We start from the raw sequence: 14,658 nt of genomic DNA, 5'->3' as shown, positions 1-14,658 counted from the left end.
CCCTCTTATAGAGCAGAGACCCGTGGTTACCGATTATGTTCCCAAGAGCAAGGCTTGACTCACAGTCAGGACTCAGGAAATGGTAATCAAATCTGATTGCAGCCTTGTCCCTTGAGGTTTGTGCTCTGGGCTTTAAGTTGGAGGAACCAACGACTTGCTCTTTAGTTTCACGGAAGCAGAGTGAGTTCTCAACTCAAGATCAATTCCGTTCTGTAGGACACTCTGGAATTAACTGAGCAGCTATTACAGAGGGTAGGTTATTTATGTCCAGTAACCCTTCTTGGTATATCAACACTATTCGCGGATTTATTACAGACTTTCTTAGAATTCGGGATGTGCTATTCTCATTTGGAAAAAGGAAATTCCTGTAAGGCATAGAAGAGGAATAAACAGTCGTCACACCTGTAATCCTAGCATCCAAAAGGTGGATGAGGGAGGATTGGTGTGGCTTCAAGGAGAGCCTGGGCTACAGTAAATTCCAGGCCAGCCTAGGTTGCAGTATAAGATCTCAAAAAACAAACACAAACCAAAACCACCACCACGAAACAAACAAACTCAAACAAAAAAGAAACAGTTACAGGTTGTGAAGTCAAGACTTGGAATCGCACACCATGCAGTCACTGTCAGGAGGTGGAGAGCAGAGGCGAGCACCAGGGCACGGGAGGTTTGCACCAGCGCTCCGCACAACTGCTGGAGGAGTATGGACCCTGCACACTGCAATCAAGAGTGGACACTAACTGCGCCAACCGTATCAAATGAATTCCGTCAGACTTTGCCATACAGCACACACAGAAAAAGCCTTAGGAGGAACACCATGAGTCTACTACCTTGCATATTTTCAAGAAAATTACAAAAATGAGACAATTCTGAGGTCTCTAGGATATAAGCAATGCGTGAAAATTATAATGGTTTCAGTGGTTTGAATGAGAATGGCTCTTACATGCTCACTGAACACCCAGGCCCCAGCTGGCAGAAGTGTTTGGGTAGGATAGAGAGGTGTGCGCTTGTAGGAAAAGGTGTAGCATTGGGGCACGCTTTAAGGTTTCAATCTTTTGACATTCCCAGACATTCAGACACTCTCTGCTAAATCTCAGTTGTGGACCAAGACATGAGCGCCCAGCTGTTCCTTTGCTTTGTTATCATGGAGTTTAGCCCTTTGGACCCATAATCCCAGTTAAATGCATTCCTTTATGAACTGCATTGGTCATGGCATTTTATCATAGTAGCAGAACATTAAATTTAGGAAATGAGGAAACTTTGTAAGTTAATTCAAAAGTCTGGTTCCCTCAATTCAGTTTTCCAAAGTGTGCAGTCATAAGGATTCCGGTATTCAGGAAACTGGCTCTTTCCTCTGCTCCCTGGGCCACCTGTGCTCTTGGGCGTGCCTTTTCCTTCCTCAATCATCTGTCTACATCCAGCTTGAAAGGCATGGTTTTCTCTCTCTCCCTCTCCTAAACTCTAATAAAGAATAATTCAGGAAACCAAATAAATAATAACTATTATTATTGAGGCAGAGTTTCTCTGTGTAGCTTTGGCTGCCCTAGAACTCGCTCTGTAGACCAGGTTGGCCTCAAACTCACAGAGATCCTCCTGCCTCTGCCTCCTGAGGCAGGATTAAAGGCAGGCACCATCACCACCTGGCTTAAATAAAAGATTTTTAATACTTCAACCTCTGGTAGGGTTTCGATGACTTAACTCTGCTTTCTTTGCAGGGAGAACTCTGTATTCAAGGACAGCGTGAACTGGCCTTTTCTTTAGTGATTCTTTCTCGCCACAGTGTAGACCAAGCTGACCAGCTTTCAGAAAATCTCTGGAGAGAAAATAGATTGCCGAGAAACACCACGTGCGGCAGCATTCCTATGCCAAGATACTCACTCACTTATATTAACAGTGAATCTTCTCCCCCGGGATGGCCATAACTCTCAGGCCGCGGACTTCTGCAGTTCTGCCGAGTACACATCAGGCAGGCCCACAGGAGGGTTTAGTGAAGACAACTGGAACGCTACTGTTTGTGACAGCGGTGACAACAAAGCTGAGCTCTCGCCTTCTTGACTTTTTATTATTATTGAAATTTATTAAGCATTATTAGTTTACTATCCAGTATACATTTTTAAAAAGCCTGTCATATAAAATCATGTTTCTGCATCTCGACTCAAATTTATCCTTTTAGTTACCTTTAAAATAAAATCACACCGACTTTGTGTTTGTGTATGTGTGTGTGTGTGTGCAGTACTGAGGATGTAACCCAGGGCCTTACACATTCTAGGGAAATGCTCTACTACTGATCCACACCCCCACTAAGCTGGGTGTCTGAGGAAAAGAAAAAGCCAGTGGCTGTATCAGCCTTTAGTTGAAGGTGCCTAGTGGAACACAGTAAGGGGGTGACTGGGAGCGGCGCCTAGCCCACACAACCCGGGGAGCCAGGCTAACATTTGTGGGCGTGGGCTGTCCTGCAGTGCTAATGAGCACTTTGTATGAAACAGGACTACAAAGCAGATACTGTTCTCATCCCATTTAGGATGGTGAAATGAAGACGGACAGGTAAAGCCTTTGCCCACTATCTCAGACAGGCTTTGACTTCAGAACCACACTCTGAACTGCTGCCCACACAGCCCTACAGTGACAAAACTCTTTATGTGATACAAACAACGAGATTTCAAATCTTTTTTAAGATAGTTCTGAAAAATACCAGTTTGCTAGACTGATAATACTTGCTCTTTGATTCACAATGGTGACACGTGGCTCTGACTATTTGTGTCTGTGTCTGTATCACATGTCACAACAGTTCTCTTACCCCAAACAAACAAAATGAAAATAGAACCAAGTACACAGTATTCCACATTTGCATATACTTTAATAACAAAAGTCACTTTAGCTATAAATGAACAAACAAATGGGGAGACAGAAAGAAGTGAGCACACCCAGTCGTGTGAGTCCGAGCAGCTGCACACGGCTAACAGAGGCATTGTCCACCATGGATCTCATGTATTCTGTAAAGCATTATTATCAAACACTGCAAAATTAGGTTAAACAATAATGTCAAGAAAAACGTGTCCTAAAATTTTAACAAAGTCTTTTAAGAAAGTCTAAAAACTTCCCATTTTCTTGCAATGGCTCTCAAAACTTGAGTTTTATATCAGAATATCTGTTAACTTTAACTTTTACCATACATGAAAAATTATCAAAAATATACTGATGAGTCTATACTAACTGTGACTATATTTACATTAAGCAAATCTTTTACCAAGTTCTTTATATACAAATTAGCACTTGTCCTATGTGATATTCATTAAAAAGTTAAAAACCACAGAAATGTTATTAGAAATAATATGTTCAAAATCTAACTGCTTTCCACAAATGAAGGACATTTTTAATAATATAAGTGAAGCGAAGTGACTTCCCGCCAATCTCAGGGGCGCCAGAAATCCGCGTGCACGCTTTCTGTGATTTAAAACTTCTGCAAAGAATTAGATAATAAGAAACTGATGAGCATTTACTGACTTTAACTTCAAGAAAATTATAACTAGGCAGCATGAAAACTACGTGATAATGTAAACAGCTTAAGATAACCAAAAGTATGAAAAACCTTTCAAAACTGGCAAGGTAACATGCAAATATTTTTAACACAAAACAGAATCACAAATTTAATTAAATTGAATGTAGTACAATTTTTGATACTTCTAAAAAGGCTCAGCATTGCTTAAAAAGGAATGATGTAGGTTTCAGAGAAGGCAGGGGCATGACCTGAGCATATGACGTATCTGTGCAACACTAGCACGCAGGAAGATGACACAGAAGGATCACTGCAGTATGGGGCTAGCCTGTGCATGTGGTCACGGGTAGCCTGCACTACACACCGAGACCGTGTCTCAAACCTCTTCCCTCCTTGATGATCAATGTTGAGAGTAAAGGTTTAGAGAGAGCATATTAAAGTTACTGAAATGAGCGGGCTCCTGTGTTTTAGGCTCACAGTCACATCTCAAGAAAACCTTGTCTTTGTCAAAACCACAGTTTTTCAAGGTGAAACACAGCGGGTTCAGGGAGGGGTACTCCAAGTGCAGTGCTGTCTCCTGTTCAGCCATTAACTGGGTTATAACAGCTGCATATGCATCCCAGAGACCAGACCGGCCCCCCAAGTATTTACCACATCAGTGACTGCTCTGCCGCTGGACTTTGGGACCAGCACTCTGTGTGTCCTCTTCCTGACTAGGGCGCTTCCCATTGCCAAGGCCCGGGCCCACGGAGCTTCTCCCTGCACATGTACAAAGGTGTGTGAGGTGGGCCAGGAGCAGGGTGCAGTGTGCCCGACTGCTTCGTCCTTACCTTGCTGACCGTCTCCGTGAGCATAATGCAAAATACCACTTCCTTGAGAGCAACCTGCATTTCAAACAAAAGAAAATATCTAAAAACCCAAGATGTATATTTTAAAGACTTTTTTTATTTTTTAATATTTGTATTTAACTTTTCTCAATCTTAACTCTGAGCCAGAAATCACATCTCAAAATCCAGAAAACTGAAGTTCAGGCTGACCACTGACAGTTCAACTACTGGTGGTACTTTATTTTTATTTTGTGTGTAGTGTTTACATGTATGTATTCTGTGTGTATGTACATGTCATGTATGTGCTCGTATGTATGGAACAGAGGTTGTTAGGTGTCTTTCTCTACGACAGGAGTTGCAGAGCTCACCAACTGGCTAACTGGATGGTCGTCCGTGGGTTCCAGATATGTGTAACCACACCTGGTTTTTACATGTGTGAGCCTCTCATTATTTCTTAAAAGGTTTATTTTATGTTTAGTTATGTGCTTGTATGTGGGGATGGCCCCCAGAGGCCCCAGAAGCCCATGGAGCAGGAGTCACCAGGCATCTGTAAGTCACCCAAAGTCTACCAGTTCTGGATGGTAACGGAATCGTGAACAAAGCACATGGGCACCAGTGAGAACAGATGCCCTTCCTTCAACCCTGCCCTCCTGTCCATCTCCTCTGTCAGAGCCTTTAACTGTATTTCACTGGAGACAAGGGAATAAGGGTCTCCTGACGAGAGTTAAACAATTCAGGTCACGAAGACAAGACACAGACATGAAACAGTTCCCTAAGCAATTTTATTAACGCTTTCAAAAAGAAATTGACTTCCTAACACAGGGGAGCTTTATAAAGGCATTATTTTTTGTCATTGTGCCCAGGTTATGAAAGGTCTATGCAAGCCAGATGTGATACATATTGATAAGCCCAGAAATGAGGGACGGGGCAGGAGGCATAAGAAGTTCAAGGGCATCCTCATCTACCGCATCAAAGCCAGACTTTGAACACAAAAACAAAACAAAAAACTCAAAACATATTAGAGAGAGAAAAAGAAAATACAGTCACATGGCCCATGGGGTAGGTCAGCCCAAGACTGCACTTATTTCTGCTGGGCATAATGGTGTGGACTTGCAGTCCCAACACTAGGAGGCCAAGGCAGGAAGACTGCTGCAAGTCTGAGGTCAGCCTGGCTTACACAGCAAGTTCCAGGCCAGCTATGACTAAATAGCAAAACCTTGGTTATTAAAGAAATAAACAAACGTCAAAAAGACTACTTATTTCTTTTTCCCTTTTATTGAAAATAGATTCTTTTCTTATACAATATATTCTGATTACAGTTTCCCCTCCTCTATGCCTCTCAGTTCCTTCCCACTTCCCCTCCCCTCTGGATCCACTCCCTTTCTGTCTCTCATTAGAAAGGAGCAGGCTTGGGCTGGAGAGATGGCACAAAGGTTAAGAGCACTGCCTGCTCTTCCAGAGGTCCTGAGTTCAAGTCCCAGCAACCATGGTGGCTCACAACCATCTATAATGAAGTCTGGTGCCCTCTTCTGGCGTGCGGGCATACACACAGACAGAATATTGCATACATAATAAATAAATATTAAAAAAAGAAAGGAACAGGCCTCTAAGAAACAACAACCAAACACTTCAGAATATAATAAAATAAAACAAAAACCATCACATTTCTCGACAAGGAAACTCAACAGAAGGACTCAGTGAGTGTTTTAAAAAGAGGGCAGGGATTTGGAAGAGCGTGTGTGAGGGTGAGGGACTGGAGGAGAAAAGGGGTGAATTTGATTAAAACATTATATGCATGTATGAAATTCTCAGATTCTGAAAAGATGCATTGAAATTGTAAGAAGTCTATGTTAAATGGAACGATACACGGCATCTTTTCTGTTTTATATTTTTCTGAGCTTTCTAAATCACACTGAGATTTATTATTTTATCATTCCCCCTAAAACGAATCATTTACGCCTACTGTTCATTACAGGCCTATGTGCAGTCTGGGAAAAGAGGCTGTAAAAGGCCTTCTAACACAGTCACCTAAATGGCTATGGTGGTTAACACTGTCAATACGACAGGGTCTAGAATGATCTAAGACACAAGTCTCTGAGCACCCCACCCTTGTGGGCAGCATCTTCCCATATGCTGGGGTCCCAACTGAATAAAAGGATACAGCAAGCTGAGCAGCACCCATCACTTGCTTTTCCACTGTGGATGTCACGTGAGCAGCTGCCTCTATTCCTGTCACCATTGCTTCCTGGCAATGGTAGATCCTATCCTTGACTATGAGTTAAGATAACCCTCTCGCCCTCACATTGCTTTTGCAAGATACTGTTCACAACACAATGAGCAACTAATGGCTGAGAATGTAGTTTCCAGTTTTTGTTTTTATATTAATAAAAATCACTTTGAGATGTATGTGCATGTGTGTGCAGTGTGTTGTGTATATATGGCCTATGTGTGTGTGTGTGTGCACAGTGTGTTGTGTATATGTAGCCTGTGTGTGAGCAGTGTGTTGTGTATATGTGGCCTGTGTGTGTGTGCAGTGTGTTGTGTATATGTGGCCTGTGTGTGTGTGCAGTGTGTTGTATATATGTGGCCTGTGTGTATGTGTGTGCAGTGTGTTGTGTATATGTGGCCTGTGTGTATGTGTGCAGTGTGTGTGTTGTGTATATGTGGCCTGTGTGTGTGTGCAGTGTGTGTGTTGTGTATATGTGGCCTGTGTGTGTGCAGTGTGTTGTGTATATGTGGCCTGTGTGTGTGCAGTGTGTTGTGTATATGTGGCCTGTGTGTGTGCAGTGTGTTGTGTATATGTGGCCTGTGTGTGTATGTGTGTGCAGTGTGTTGTGTATATGTGGCCTGTGTGTGTATGTGTGTGCAGTGTGTTGTGTATATGTGGCCTGTGTGTGTGTGTAGTGTGTGTGTTGTGTATATGTGGCCTGTGTGTGTGCAGTGTGTTGTGTATATGTGGCCTGTGTGTGTGCAGTGTGTTGTGTATATGTGGCCTGTGTGTGTGTGTGCAGTGTGTTGTGTATATGTGGCCTGTGTGTGTGTGTGCAGTGTGTTGTGTATATGTGGCCTGTGTATGTGTTGTGTATATGTGGCCTGTATGTGCATGCATCTGCACCTGTCTAGAGGTTGTTGGCCAACTTTTAGGATTTATCCTTCTCCCAGTGGGTCCCAGGGACTGATCGAGTTCATAAGGCTCTGGGAGAGAACAGCTTCTAATTTTTAAACAAATCCAGTTTCCTATGAGATCTCCTTTGCAAACAAACACCAAACCTGCCAACTGTTTGTCATGTCCATAACCCCAGCTCCCTGGAGGGAAGATGAATTTGAGGCTGGCCTAAGACCAACCGCCAGACTGTGTCAAGTAAATAGGAGGCAGGGCAGGGATGCAGCTCAGGTGGTAGAGCACCTGCCAACATGCAGGCAGCCCTGGGTTTAACCCTCAACTCATAAAAACTAGGCATGTGGCTGTAATCCCAGCACTCGGAAGGCAGAGGCCGGAGGATCTCAGAGATCGAGGCCAGCCTGGTCTACAGAGTGAGTTCCAGGACAGCCAGGGCTCCACAGAGAAACCCTGTCTCGAAAGAGACAATGGTTCTTGAGCTTAGCAGCACAAGTTATTACAACCATGACTTCTCATTCAGATCCATTTCACCTGAACACATAGAAACAACTGGTGTGGGAAGTCCTGTCTATGTATTGTTCTACTGGTTAATAAATGAATCTGCTTTGGCCAGTGGCTTAGCAGAACAGGACAAGGCAGGAGTTCCAAGCAGATAGAGGAGGAGAGAGTAGGCAGAGTCAGGGGAAGCCATGGAGCTGCCAGAGGGGAAAGGCATGAGCTGTCAGTTGGAACCTTGCCGGTAGGCCAGGAGCATCATAGTAAAATATAAAATAATAGAAATGGGTTAAGCAAAGATGTAACAGCTAGCTAGTAATACTGGTGATTAAGTGATTGGCCAAGCAGTGATTTGAATAATATAGTTTCTGTGTGATTATTTTGGGGGTCTGGGCAGCTGGAAAATGAACAAGCAGCCTCTCCCAACAAACAACTGCTTATAGGGAATTATATTATCAGTTAATTATTATATTATTAGTTTTCCAGATGCTAAGTTCATTTCCCTAATTCATATTTTTAAAAGCACATTAAAATGAAACAAAAGCATGCACACTCTAGAAATAAGATACTAACCACACACATGTCTACGATGAGTCTGACGGGCACACTACTTACCTGGCTGAGGTGACTCAACTGAACAATGAGGGCTCGCCGAGGAGAAAGGCTCTCCTTACTCTCCCATACAGCGCTACTTTGAACAACTTACAGCTTGAGTTCTTGCTACGTAAGTGTACATTAGTGTCTGCCTGGCTGAGCGATTTATGCTCAAAGGCAGGTGGAAGGACAGCCCCAGGACGTTCTGAGCTTTCTGGGCAACAATGACCGGAGAGTAAGCTGGCTCAGAAGATCAGGCAGTAAGTGCACAGCACTGCTGCCCTAACCCTGAGGGCTGCCAGCAGCAGGTGAGTGTGTCACAGGCCCAGAGATCTAGGTGCACCTTGGTGTCACTGGATTCATCTGTTTTAAGTAGGCCCAGGGCTCTGTTTTAAAGTTAATTTAGCTCTGTGCAGCCACAGCCACATTTCCTCCCACCTGGAAGGTCCCTCACACCCACTGCAGACACCCTCAGTCCAGAGTGAACGCTAACTTACACCTTACTGTAAAGCAGGGCTTCTCAACAAGGGGCTGCAACCCCTTTGTCCGAATGATACTTTCATGGGGATGGTGCATAAAATCATCAGAAAACACAGATTATGATTCATAACAGTAACAACATTAGTTATAAAGTAGCATGAAAATAATTTCATGGTTGGAGGTAACCACAATATGAGGAACTATCTTACAGGGTCACAGCACTAGGAGGGCTGAGAACCACTGCTCTAAAAATAACATTTGCAAGATGTTATTTTTCCTGTCTAGCTCACAGTGTTTTTGAGGTCACACATGTGACACATGTTAACATACTGTTCATTCTTTTATAAATAACATTTGATTGCATGGGCACATAAGTCAAGTTGTCACAATCAGTTGTTAGCCTGTGGGGAATGTATGTTTTCTTCTGGGAAACTAGTTTGGACTGGGATTTGGGGGCTGCGCAGTAAATTCATGCCTTTTCACACTCCGCTCTCTCTCCACAGCTTCCAGGGTTTTCCTCTGGGTATCTGTTTTGTCTTTTTTAAGGCACTAGAATTTCTCCCCTACTCTTGCAGGCATCTAGGAACCGTCCCGCCCCAGTCACTCTACATGGTGTGTGTCAAGAACCACCTCACAACACTTTCAATCTGCATTTCTCTGACAAAGGTAGTTTTTTAATAGAAAAAAATGTATTAAAAGTTAAATTAAAACTAAACCAGTTTGGTACTAGGAAACAGGTGGCAGCTATTTTACTCTGGGTCTATAGCTAATTTCCTGAGCGTAAAAACAACCAAAAAGAGTTATTTGCATTTCAGAGAGTTAGAATTTTCCAGTCATAAAAAAAAAAAAAAAAAAGGAAAGAAGCAATCCCCCAAAGAGAGCTGCTTATTACCTTAGAGGTAGAACACAACCCAAACGCCACTGAGAGTCATGAGCTTGGATGAGCCTGGTGAGGCACCATAGAAAACAGCCCACAGAAAGGATAGGGGTTGGGCATGAGCAAAACCCTGGAAATCTCCCCACAACTTACGGGTCTAGCTCTAAAACGTTTTCGTCTCCACCTGACAATTAAAACACTGTCAATCCACCATCTTCTAAAAAAACTGGCCCTAGGTTTGTTGGCTCTGAGGGATTCCTCCCTTGCACCCACTCAACCAGTGGCTGGAAGTGTGTGTGTGTGTGTGTGTGTCACTTTTTCTCTTCTATACTTCATTTAGACAGGGAGCACTATGTAGGTTGTATATTCTGCATGTCTTTTAAATGTTTCAGAGAATGAGCCCAAGAAATGGTGTAGGCAAACATTTACATGAATATAGTAATTTCATGATTAATTCTATCCATGAAAAATGATCTTATTTTATAAATTCATGAAGCAGAAGGAGCTCGCTTAACTTGCTATCATGATTAGATTTAGGTTATCCCAAACAAAGTGGACTGGGGGCAGTGCAGCATCACCGTCCAGCGGCAGGCACCTGGAGCCGACTGGGCCATCCCTCTGCTTCCTGCCTGTCATCACAGTGCTCCCGAGGGGCTGTCTCTCACACTTGTGAGCTGAACAAGAGACCTGAAAGACTTTCAAAATGACACACCAAGACTTCCTTCCAAGGAACCTTTCTGAAGTGGACTGTCACCTTGGCAACTGTTTGGGGTGGGTCATGTCCCAGCAATGAAATATTCACCCCACAAAAAACGCATACAATACCACACCTGCAGAGGAGGTGGGAGAGAGCTGAGAGCGGTCGTACAATCCCGTGCAGTTCTTACGAGCTGGGAGAGCTTGGCTAAGCTGCTAAACCTTAAGATGGTTTCCTCAAATACCAAGTGAGGACCCCACCACTCATCCCCCACGAGATCACTGTCACCACGGAGCCAACCCCCTATTTCCCGATGCATGACTGACAGTAAAAATAGGTTTTTCTTCCCTAAAAAAATAATTCTACAAAGACAATATAAATGTGGCTTTTATAGAGACATAGGAACTTTCTGTTACAAATATTTACGTTTCAAAGGGATTTTATTCTGGACTGTGGAGATAGCTCCGTGTGTAGAGCACTCTTCCCAGCATGAAAACTCTGGCTTTAATTCTCAGCACCACAAAAAAAGAAACAAAAGAAACAAAACAAACAAACAAAAAACAGAAAAAAGCTTTATTTTTAATACCAGCTTAGAACATGTACCTAAAAAGAAAGCACTTTTGAAATTATACTTTCTTTTGAATCTAGTTACTTGGCCTCATGTGATTTTTGGCTGTAACTTTAGAAAACTAATATAATGCCTTAAATTTCCAATATACACTGACTTTTAAAAAATACAGATACAGGGGCTGGAGAGATGGCTCAGTGGTTAAGAGCACTGGCTGCTCTCCCAGAGGTCCTGAGTTCGATTCCCAGCAACCACATGGTGGCTCACAACCATCTGTAATGAGATCTGGTGCCCTCCTCTGGCGTGTGGGCATACATGAAGGCAGAATATTGTATACATAATAAATAAATATATCTTAAAAAATACAGATACATATTTTAAATTTATGTTTGTCTGTGTCTGCTTGTCTTTATGCACACAATGCGTGTGCAGGTATCTAAAGAAGCCAGAAGAGGGTGTCGGATTCCTGAAGATGGAGTTACACACAGCGAGCTGTGAAGCATCTAGCATGTGCTCTGGCAACCTGACTCGGATCCTCTGCAAGAACAGCAAGTGCTCTTTTTTTTGATACTACTGTTACATACATTTAAAATTACTAACCACCATCACAGACAGACTTTGTAAGAACTTGTGTGCAAAAGCATGAGGCAGCCATATAAATCCTTCAGCTACTCTCGCATCTTTAACATGTTACCAATGGACAGAAGGGACCGTATTATGTGTGGTAGGCGGAATGTGATTGGCCCCAAATCTCACAGGGAGTGGCACGATTAGGAGGTGTGGCCTTGATGGAGTAGGCGTGGTCTTGCTGAAGGAAGTGTCACTGTAAAGGCAGGTTTTGAGGTCTCATATATGCTCAAGACACCACCCAGTGTCTCATTCTACCTCCTGTTGCCCGCATGTCAACATGTAGCAGCAACCTCTCTACCACATGGCTCCTGCAGGCTGCCATGCTCCCCACCATGATGATAATGGACTGAACCTCTGAGCTGTGAGCGAGCCAGCCTCGATTAAATGTTTCCTTTGTAAGAGCTGCCATGTCATGGTGTCTCTTCACAGCAATAGAACCCTGTCTAAGACCCTGTATGCACTGCATGTATGGACACAAACAATCCATAATTTCACCTTTGTAAGAGCTGCCATGTCGTGGTGTCTCTTCACAGCAACAAGAACCCTGTCTAAGACCCTGTATGCACTGTATGTATGGACACAAACAATCCATAATTTCATACAGTTTCTAAGCAGTTACTGATGCTTATTCCAGTAAGGCTACTAAACAGTGCAGCACAGAAACCCCTCACTTACTTCCTCCAGTGCTGCAGCCTGGGACACTCTCTCCAGCACAGCCCATGAGTCCTCCATTACCATTCGGATTAGAGGGGACGGAGGCAAGGAGACCTAAAGGGAAAAAAACATTTTCCTATTAAACTTATGACTAAGGCAAAATCCAGCGAAGGCTGCACAGCTGAAGGAGACAGCCAAATGTAGCCCGTGACCGACATACCTAGCCCTCGGTACCGGGAAAGCTGCTGGTAGATCTGCTTCATTCTTTCAATATTCAGGCGGCTTGCCTCAGCGTGGTTCACCATCGGCTTGGGGTAATTCACTCCTATTAAACATTTGGCGACCTTCTGGATACCTTCGGGTGCGTTCCAAGGATCGTAGATGTACTTTGCAGGGAAGCCTCTCAGGACAGGCAAATAACGTCTTTTGGGAGAAGACATGTTTTAATGAACTGCACATTGTAACAGAACATGAACCATGAGTGACACAGAGCAAAGCAGTATCACTTGAATGACGTGTTTACTCTCTCTGCTGCTCATCAGAATTCAGAGAGGAGCCTGCCTTTGCCTCCTGGGTGCTGGGATTAAGAGCGTGTGCCACCATGCCCCTAAGTGCTGCTTAAGCAGGAAAAGCTCTCCTTTGGAACAGCTCTTTCAAAATGTACAAACAACACCCTTGCCTTACCTGATATAGTCTCCATTGGGATCTGTCCTCCTACCAAAACCAACAGGGCAGTAGCAGTGGAAAAACTGCTGGAAAAAGGAACTACAGGACAGCCACATCCAACTCCCAGCATTTATGCTCCAGTCTGCATCGAGCAGCAATTCTTCAAAGACCTGCAGAAGTAACAGTAACCAATCAACATTTTTAAGGTCACTGTGGATTAAAAGACAAGAAAATCTGAATAGAACTGTAAAATTAAACATTCCAAAATATATGTTCTAACAAGCAATTTCAGGGAAAGAATATACTGTAAATAGAGAATTTACTTCTATAACTGTGAAGGTTGAATGAGAATGGCCCCCACAGGGGAGCATGTATGCTAGTGTGCGCGCGTGCACGCGCACACACACACACACACACACACACACACACACACACGGTCTGTAGTTGGTGGAACTGTTTGGGAAGGATTAGGAAGTGTGGCTTTGTTTCAAAAGCCCACTCCATGCCCCATGTGCGCTCTCTCTCTCTCTCTCTCTCTCTCTCTCTCTCTCTCTCTCTCTCTCTCTCTCTCTCGGCTTTGTACTTGTGGCTCTTTACTACTGCTCTAGTTTTGTGCCTGCCTACCTGCTGCTATGCTCCCTGTCATGATGGTCAAAGAGTCTACTGCCCTCTGAAACTGTGACCCCAGTTAAACGCTTTCTTTATAAGCTCCTTGGTCATGGAGTTTTGTCATGACAACACAAAAGTAAACTAAGGCAATAACTTTGGAAGTACTGTTGTAGGGAAAATAAAAAATTACTCAGATCACTGGCTTTTAAAGAAGTGTAAGATATTAGTAAATTAGATTTTTTAATTTTTTTTTTTTTTTTTTTTAGTTTTTCGAAACAGTGTTTCTCTGTAGTTTTGGAGCCTGTTCTGGAAGCAGCTCTTATAGACCAGGCTGGCCTTGAACTCAGATCTGCCCGCCTCTGCCTCCTGAATGTTGGAATTAAAGACATGCACCACCACTATCGGGCAGTAGTCCACTTTTAAGGAAGCAAAAATAGCCAGGCTGTGGTGGCGCACGCCTTCAATCCCAGCACTTGGGAGGAAGAGGTAGGCAGATCTCTGTGAGTTCAAGGCCAACCTGGTCTACAGAATGAGTTCCAGGACGGTCAGGATCACATAGGGAAAACCTGTCTCAAAACAACAACAACAAAAAACCAAAAAACCCTAAAAAAACAAAAAAGAAAGCAAGTAAAAATATTACCAACAAAATCACAAAGAAAAAAAGTCTAGAAGTTTGGTAGATGAAGGGAACTTTGTTTTTTTTAATTTATTTTTAAAAACAATCTTTTCTCATTCTACATACCAATCCCAGACCCTACTCCCTCACCTCCGCCAGTCTCCCCACCTTCCCCATCCACTCCCCAGAGGGTAAGGCTTCCCACGGGGAGCCAGCAAAGCCTGGTACATCACTCTGAGGCAGGACCGTATCTAAACTACTGAACAAGGTATCCCTCCAAAGAAAATGGGCTCCAAAAAGCCAGTTCAAGTACTAGGGACAAGTCCTGGCC

The 14,658-nt window shown here is 43.5% G+C and overlaps 1 protein-coding gene across 1 annotated transcript in view; it reads right to left on the bottom strand.

The window, feature by feature from the left end:
• Positions 1–2,652: 2,652 nt before the first annotated feature.
• Positions 2,653–14,658, bottom strand: part of Cry1 (cryptochrome circadian regulator 1) — a 46,510-nt gene continuing 34,504 nt past the window's right edge. The window contains exons 8-13 of the mRNA XM_057757980.1: positions 13,121–13,272; positions 12,657–12,859; positions 12,458–12,550; positions 4,324–4,377; positions 4,145–4,252; positions 2,653–3,457 (exon numbers count right to left, since the gene is read on the bottom strand). Of these exons, the coding sequence (XP_057613963.1) occupies positions 4,149–4,252; positions 4,324–4,377; positions 12,458–12,550; positions 12,657–12,859; positions 13,121–13,272 (606 nt within the window). The 3' untranslated portion in view covers positions 2,653–3,457; positions 4,145–4,148. The remainder of the gene's footprint in view (positions 3,458–4,144; positions 4,253–4,323; positions 4,378–12,457; positions 12,551–12,656; positions 12,860–13,120; positions 13,273–14,658) is intronic.

This window comes from Chionomys nivalis, chromosome 25 (assembly GCF_950005125.1).
Source record: "Chionomys nivalis chromosome 25, mChiNiv1.1, whole genome shotgun sequence".
NCBI lineage: Eukaryota > Metazoa > Chordata > Mammalia > Rodentia > Cricetidae > Chionomys > Chionomys nivalis.
This window is presented reverse-complemented; position numbering and strand designations above follow the sequence as displayed.